Source organism: Opisthorchis viverrini, assembly GCF_000715545.1.
Source record: "Opisthorchis viverrini unplaced genomic scaffold opera_v5_92, whole genome shotgun sequence".
NCBI lineage: Eukaryota > Metazoa > Platyhelminthes > Trematoda > Opisthorchiida > Opisthorchiidae > Opisthorchis > Opisthorchis viverrini.
The window spans coordinates 1,436,297-1,444,991 of NW_008751748.1; the positions used below are offsets into that span (position 1 = coordinate 1,436,297).

Here is an 8,695-nt window from a genome sequence, read left to right on the forward strand (position 1 = left end):
CCTAACATTCATGATTGATTGAAACAGCCGGACGTCAGCCCGATAACTCTCATACATCTGGACCTTTTTGGACACCATCCTCCGAAGATCCACCGACCCTGAAATCAACAGCCGGACGTCAGCCCGATAACTCTCATACATCTGGACCTTTTTGGACACCATCCTCCGAAGATCCACCGAGTTACCCTGAAATCATAGAACAATAGCGACGCGTTCAACCTTTCAGTTTGCGAAACAAGGAAGCTTGCTTCTTGGCAGCATATTTCATCTACATCAGTTCATGCGTGACCATTCAAACGATGCTGAGATGGATGTCATGATTGTTATAATCGCCCCGTATACCTGTACTAAATCTTTATATGTACATTTAAGCTCTTTCACGTCTGTCCTCAGGCAAGTAAAGTGTTGTTTATTCTCGATATCTGGGACTCTTTTTTAACTCGTTCTCGGACGTAGTCGAAACCCCACAGGGCTTCCTTCACCTCCCATCTCTGTAGTCTCACGTGTCCACCAGATTTACTTATCGGCGCGCACTTTGAGTTTCTCTTGACATCTGATAATTTCTCCGGCTGGATTATGTTCGGGGCCCACAGGAACACTTCGAGATTCAAGAGTTTTCACATTTCTGCCGGACGACTTCGGTTATTTCGGAAGTTTGAAATGAATAAAAACAGTCTGCCATCAGTGTACAGTACTCGTTCACTATTGCACCGCGTCCAGGCAATTGGACCACGCAATCGAGTCTCAGATACGCTAAGTTTGCCAACTTGTGCATTCTGATTTCCAGGAGCTACAACAATATCTTAGCTGTCCGCGAAAGGACATTCACGTCTTTGATGATGTCAGAGCTGAAGTCGGTTGAGGAGTAAACAGACACGACCCTACCTCTGCTTCTCGACTTTTCTTGTTTAGGCTTGGGTAACCTGGCAGTATCCCGGCCCTTGTGCTTCCTTCGGGTGGTATGGCAGTAAGGTACCGGAAGGGTGTTACAGCTGAACGATTTTTTTAGACACGACAGACAGACAGACGGTGATCAGTTTTCCACCTATGAGACACCACGGACGATACCAGGCGAACCGCTTACATCATCATCATCATTGTCAGCTGTAATAACCGCATACTCGTCGTACAGTGGTTGCAGCTGCCGCAGTTTCGTTCACCGATGATTTGGGGGAGGGGGTAGGTAGCTGCGCATTTCAGGCGCGAGCTGGTAAGTTGGTGCATAAATCCAGCACTGTCAGTGGGCTGTTAAGTGGGGGGGGGGGGTGGAAAAGGAGCTATGCATTGAAGGCAATAGCTTTGATGCACGAGCGCCATTGAGGGCGCGACTGGGCCATGTCTGACAGGCAGAAGTAAGTGGAGTGGCAGTTAGCTCAGTTTCCGTGCTTGCAACTTGAATTCTTGTTTCTGATACGCTGTACACATCAGTGTTAAGTGAGTTCAGTGTGTGAAATGCGTGGGGCTGTCGACGTCGGCTGACGCGCAGATGTTGCGGCCAAAACCGATGCAAGAAGGTCGTCAGTCCTAACTAACGAGTCCACAAGGAAAGAGTTAATAACGGGATGGGAGGTGTGGGGGAAAAGGCTACCTGGCGGCTGACATCACGCGGCGGTCGATTTGGTACTGCAGTTTTGAGTCGTAAGAATCACTATTGTACTTACAGTTTGTACTGTTTTTTTTGGCTTTTCAGCATATATTGACCTCAGTTGCAGGAGAAAATCTGTATTAAAACTTCCAAACCTCCTCACAGTACTTACATAGATGTCATACCATTTCTTGCCATCAAAAGGATCGTCTCTCTTGATTTCCTTCGGGGTATGAGAAAGCCGGTCTCCATAGAGGCTTGTGAACGTACTCCCGCACCTGTAATGCCTAGTTGGATCGTTCATGAGACGTGCAGTTTTGCGGCGATGCGTCTGATAGTTACACTGCCGCGGTGTGACCATCTGCCATACTGTCTTCGAATCCGCTGTGGAATTTTATAGTTAATTCAGGTCAGCTGTACACTTCGTGTCCAGTTATGAGACGATGTGAGCACACACTTGAAGTAGCTTCATCGCATGTTACATTGAGAGGCCTACTTCGAAGGTCTTATACATAACAAACATTTTAAAAATCGAGCTTCGGTCTTTGTTGATACGCCCATAGGATAATGGAAAGCTATTCATGGTCTTCTGGAATACTGTGTTTCTTCAACGAGCTAGTATCCAAGGCCTATTGTTTCGGGGATTCCAGTAATATCACTCTGATAGATATACATAATGATATATCGGCTGTAAGAACCGCGTACTTGTCGTACAGTGGTTGTAGCTGTCACAATTCCGTCCATCCCGTGATTTGGGGATGTAGGGCAGGTAGCTGCGCATTGGAGGTGGGAGCTGATAAATTGGTGCGTAAATGTAGGTCTATCAGTGGACTTTTAAGTGAGTGGATAGGGAAGAGAGCTGTGCATTGAAAGCACTAGCTTGGATGCACGGGTGTCACTGAGAGCGCGGCTTGATCGTGTCTGACGATTTCTCCAACCATTGATATGTCCCGTCTCGGGTCCCCATCCAGGTAGACGGCCATGACCAGCGCAGCTGAGTTTGCTGGTAATGTCTCTCGTATTTCACTGCCAAGTCATTGTTTGACCTCCCATGGCTCGTTTTCACCCTTCGCATGGTAGCAGCTGTAGGTCGTCTATACGGTATATTTGGATCATCTAAGCAATGTGCTCAGCGCTTAATAGGCATCTGGTTACCACTGCACGGCAAGTCTGTTTTCTTTAAGTGCGGACGATAGACCTCTGTGCAGGACAAAATAAGAGACTTGCCTTAAGTTTTAATCATTTGACCCCAACAATTAGACCAATGTCACACAAAGTACCTGCAATTTGTTGCTCTTCTCCGGTTTACAGATTAGCTTAGAAAGTTCCCGCCCGTTTTTTTGTTCGCACACAATAGACGGGAAAAGTTTATCGCCAAACCAGCGCAGTTTGTGAAGTATGATCAGTACACCATTCGGCGTATTTCGGCATTACTGACCGGTGTTCTAGACTCGGGTCGTCATCATCATTGACAACATGACATCAGTGTTCAACACCGATGCTTCACTGCCGCACAACCATGATTTATTTGAAAGCCTTATTGTAAAGATAAGAATAAAGTTGGACCGGGGGTAATGCTTTGAAGACATCGATGGTCAAAAACTGGAACTCTTTTGAAGTCCTCGGCGCGCAGCGGCCAGGTTTCTGGCCGTATAGTAGTATGGAGCACACCGCAGCATTTAAAACTCCATCGTTGATGTATAAGCGAACGTCACACCTACGTCACAGGTGATGCAGGTTCACGAAAGCTGCTCTGGCATTCCTAATCCGGATGGAAATATCTCTCGCTAGACCACTGGGCGTGCTACAGCTGTAAGCGTGAGACTTTGGTTCGACCCCACCAGGTTTGAAACGCATGCTAAACTGAAGCAAAATTATTTAGATTATTTAATATTGTTTGCATTGCCACGGGGTCAGATCCAAGAAGAGCTACCTCATCTGCGAAGTCGATATCTGTGAGCAAGCGCCCCGGGAACACTTCGATCTCACAGGCATTAGAGTCTGGTAGTGAATCTTCCATAATCCTATCAGTGACAGTCGAAATGGAAGGATGAAATGGAACGGGCTTGCCTGACAGCACTTGATGTGGTGAACTCAGGCGAGAGCTTCCCATATACCTCCACATGTCCGCGGCAGTTAGCGTACAGCCCCTTTAGGTCATGAATTTATGGGGACACCTTTGCTCCACGGACAAGATGGCCCAAGTGGTTAGAGCGCGAATTTACTAACCGGAAGGTCTGTGGTTCGAACCCGACCTCTGCTTCTCGACTTCCTCTGTATAGGCTTGGGCAACCTGGCAGTATCCCTCGTCTCGTGCAACCTTCGGGTGGCATGGCAGTCAGGCACCGATAGGGTGCTACAGCTGAGATTATTCGAGTGTAATTCATGGTTGTGTGATGGTTCCCCTATGGTGGGGAAAGCATGTAGTATCGTCATTGCATCCATGTGTTATTTTGTATGAGACCCAGTTTTTGACAACGCCCTAAGTGCACAACTACCGGAGCTCCATTATCCCGTATGGAACAGAAATTACGTAATGGTTAGCACTGTGGAACCACAATGAGCGGGGGGGGGGGTGGACTTGGCGACGGCCAGTTAGATATAGCAGTAAAGGTTTTTGCAACTCCATTATGGTGCCCAGTCATCTCAGGCAGCCACAAATTAAATTCAAATGGTCGACCAGCTTGATTTTTTTGTTTCGATTTACAGATTGATGGCTTATAAGTCTACTGAGGAAATCCATACAGTTCCACAAATTGGGTTTCCTAAAATATGTCAATTGTAAAGAGTTTGTGTGGATTTACGAGGTTTGGTTGTGCTTCACATCAATTTTGAAATCCTCAATGACACTGACAAACACTTAGCTAGATTGCTAAAGACACGAAGCCAGGTGACTGCCACAGGTGACTACCCCATCTACAATTTGTGAATGATACTGCAGTGTTTCCTTTCTTTCGGAATACCAGATTTTGTCTTTCCTGATATGAGGCTAGAGACAAGTTTTCTTGTTATGTGGATATTTTTTATCTACGCTAGTTCAGTCCTTAATCTTACTGTCTCAGAACACACGTCATTTTATTTGCAGTGGTAATTTTGTTCCAGCTGAACAAAAACTTACCTTCCACGTCACAATTCAGGTGAGACAACTAATTGAAAACAACCGACTCCTGATGGTCTAGCTGATTGTGAATCTTCACCTGACGTGCACTTGTGTGTGTCAAAGTCGTTTCATGGATATTGGATTGCAACAGCAAATGAAGTCATAACATGCAGTAAAAATGGAGGTTTATGTGACACATATGCTATCAGTATGATAAGTGACATAGTGCGGAGTCACCATCGACCGAGTGATTCAAGTGCATGGCTGCATGTAGGAGGAAAATGGCGTGCGCCGTGTTGTCGGACAGTCTTTATTTGGAGGTAAACTTTGTGAATTGGAATGCGATCTTCTTGACGGATGGCCTATATTATGACGGGACACAGTAGAGAGATCACTGTACTAATGGGAGTGTCCACTCAACACTAGCAAAGTTTCTTGCACCCAGCAAACTAATGCATGCAGTTGAATAATGCGTTATCAGCTTGAAGTAAAAGTGCCCTTTCACGTGTCTTCATGCTTTTCAGTTTGTTATAATTGGTACCCGTCCACTGGGTCGTGAGTCTTTTACCGAATATAAGAGGGCTCACAAAGGTGGTTTTCTGTTGTAAAATTCCCTGTTATTTTCGTGTGCGCATCCACTTGTTTGCATAAAGGTTTGTTGATCCCACCTTTTTTCATCCTCGTAGATCTCGGTATGGAAGAACAGGGCGATGAAGAGCCAGTCCCGCTTCCCAATGTGAACGCAGGGATCTTGCGAAAGGTCATTCAGTGGTGCACCTATCACCGCGATGACCCGCCACCACAAGAAGACGATGAAAACAAAGAGCGACGAACTGATGATATCCCAAGTTGGGACCAAGAATTTTTGCGAGTTGACCAAGGGACTCTGTTTGAGCTGATGCTCGCCGCAAACTACTTGGACATCAAAGGCTTACTAGATGTTTGTTGCAAAACCGTGGCTAACATGATCAAAGGAAAAACTCCGGAAGAAATCCGCAAAACCTTTAATATCAAGTGTGATTTCACTCCACAAGAGGAGGAGCAGGTATGCAGTTAGTTTCCGTTTTTTACTTTGTCGGCCGCGACATTTTTACTTCCAAAAAATAACATTACCGGTACAGAGAATCACTTCCTCTGTTTGGCACTACGGTGGTTCATAGGTTTAATGATACCGTTGTCATTGTTTCCGACGTCCATATAAATAGGAGCATTGTATGTCTCAGAAAGAGACAGCTTCGTAAGACGTCATGGAATATGGCTAAAAGCGAGGTCATGCAAACTTTAGACAGCATAGCTCTGCATGTTTCGGATCAATGTGGTATCATGACAGCTTTCTTCCGATTATTCCAACATCATTACAAACTTTACTCAACTCATGTCTGGCTAGTCGAATTGATATACTTCTACCGTGGGCGAGATGGCGTAGTTTTAGAGCGCGAATTTACTGACCGGAAGATCCGTGGTGCGAACCCGACCTCCGTTTCTCGACTCCCCCTGTCTAGGCTTGGGCAACCTAACAGTATCCCAGCCCTCGTGCTTCCTTCAGGTGGCATGGCAGCTAGCCACTGGAAAAGTATTACAGCTGAACGATTATATATTTATTATAGGAAGAATGCTTCCTTCGGTGAAAGAACTGTATTGTATTCGTTTTAACGGTGCCGGTCCCGCATAATCCATCCTGAGGATTCCGAACTCCCCATTCTAATGGGGATGGACATTCTTGCGACCCACCAGCCTCGATTCATTGAGTTTTAGTTCAGTATGCTGAAGGTAGTGTGCATAAAATTCTTAACTTAAGGTTCATCGATTTCCCATAAGTCTTTTCCTCGCCATCCAAGTTTAGCATTTTACGTTGTCCAAAATGTCCGATCCTCGATATCCTCTGAGGAGCCTGGGTACCGTAGGCGTGACTTACCTTGAAAGAGGACCCGCGTGATTCCCCCTATGCTTAACTTGGGACGCTGCAACATCTATTTGCTAATAGGTAGTAGCGGTTTCTTTCCGGACTGAATTAGTGTTTTGAAGTGCAGGTACCTCGAAAGTATCGTAATTAGCTGGTGTCCTGTTTCCTTTTGTTCTTTGCTCACGATGGCAGTTCATGTGAATTTTGACCATACAAGTGTGGCATTGGTCTTCAATGCTGATGCGCCGTCGATGATGAGGACGTAGGATACCGCATAACAAAGAATAAATAAAGTTAAGACGAGTTTCGGTAGTCCAGATGTTACAGGTATTGACCCCTCAGTCTATTTCCATTACTCTAACGTGACTGTTCCTACAGTCACATCGTCCTTTGGTCTAGTATCCTGTTCTATTTGTTTCAAGCCAGGGTAAGAGATAGTGACGCGTATCGAGGAGAATACCGATACTCACTACTTTCCCTCCGAAACAAAACGAGCAGTTACCGCGACGCATGTGTGTCTATGATCAAGATTCCAAGTACGTCCAGAACTGCAGCAGCTAAACATTGGTTGAGCCGCTTGTTCAGTGTGCCTCCAGTCAATCCTTAAGTAACGGGAAGAGTGAGCATTTTGAGTGGTTCAGGCCAGTTGTGTTTGGCGGTTACACTAACGCCCATGTGGGTGGTAAGGCTTCATTAACGATTAAGGGAACGTTGAAGCAGAAGTCTGCGTGCACGCCGTACTGATAACGTGTCTCAGTATCAGATCAATGGAAATATACAGCATGCATTTGAAATTTTTTACCGCGTTGGTTGTAAGTTGATGGTTCGCTATAGCATTTTAGTCATTTTACTTTTCAGTCGTTCTGTGTTTGAAGAAAGTGGGTTTCAGGCGAGCATATCGGTCAAAAGACAGGATTTGCTGCTTGATTCAACAGCTGTTGGTCAACAATAGAAAAAGAATTTTCATGTCGATTGTTGAAACGAGCCCTTTGTTCCCCTCACCAGTTCTGGTGTGTTGTTCGCCATAGATGCTTGTCATGTAACTTTAATGAACGACCCGCTACTTACAGCTAAAGTTCATTATAACGCAACACTAGTGTATTTTCTGGCGCGAGCTCCCTAGTCATTATCTGATAATCCTCTCATGGTCACAACTAACCCGATGCGTTTCTTGTTTCAGGTCAAAAAAGAAAACGAATGGTGCGAGGAGAAATAGATCGGGCGCAGCAACGCTACGTTGTCCAGCTCAAATAGTTCAACCTGTGTTAGTTCTTGTTGACCAGTTGTCGTCAGCAAGCGAAACCGTCACTTCACCAATGCTGCCTGAAGCAGCAACAACAGTATATCCAGCGTTGACTGTCAGACTACATACTTCATCCGAACACGATGTAAAATATGCACAACTCACTGTTGCCACAGTGGCACGAACTCATTTTCCTGTTTGTTGACCATTCTCATTCCCGTTTCATGTGCTTCAATGAACTCTGTGCACACTGGAATGTATGCCTAGCTTGTTGCAACTCAGCCATTTACCCCTACCCCCTTGTCCTCAATAAATCTTAAGTACGAATCCGCAGCTACTAGAAGAATTGGGGGCTTGATACTTCCATTTTATCTGTCTGCGGTTTAGCTTCCCTTCACCATATCATCATACAGCACTTGAGAATTATGACACGGTTATTTGTCCTTTCTGACACCAGCTTGGGTTCTTATACACAGGTAACCGGACGTTGGTCTCATACATTATCATCGTGGCTTTTTTTCTGGTTGATCTATATACCGGTTGTCTACATTTTGTGGATCTTGTTGCCAAAGTCCCCCATCCATTGATCTATTTGCCAAAAAGGGTGTACATAAGCCCTATGTGCACGAAGATAACTTTCACATCCATGGTTTGGCCGAGATAGCACAGCGATTAAAGCGCGAATTTTCTGACCGGAAAGTTCGTAGTTCGAACCCAGGCTTTGCATGTCATCTGCTCCTGCCTGTGAGTAACCTCGCAGCATCTAAGCTCTCATGCTCCCTTGAGGTGGCACGACAGCTAGGCACCGAAGGGGTGTTACAAATGAACGATTATAATTATAATTATAATTATAATTATAATTAT

The 8,695-nt window shown here is 45.3% G+C and overlaps 1 protein-coding gene across 1 annotated transcript in view; it reads left to right on the plus strand.

The window, feature by feature from the left end:
• T265_05109 (hypothetical protein) overlaps nucleotides 1-8,695 on the plus strand; it is a gene marked incomplete at both ends in the record, with an annotated part of 44,539 nt that overhangs the window by 11,989 nt on the left and 23,855 nt on the right. The window contains one exon of the mRNA XM_009170026.1: nucleotides 5,372-5,730. Coding sequence (XP_009168290.1) covers nucleotides 5,372-5,730 — 359 coding nt within the window. The remainder of the gene's footprint in view (nucleotides 1-5,371; nucleotides 5,731-8,695) is intronic.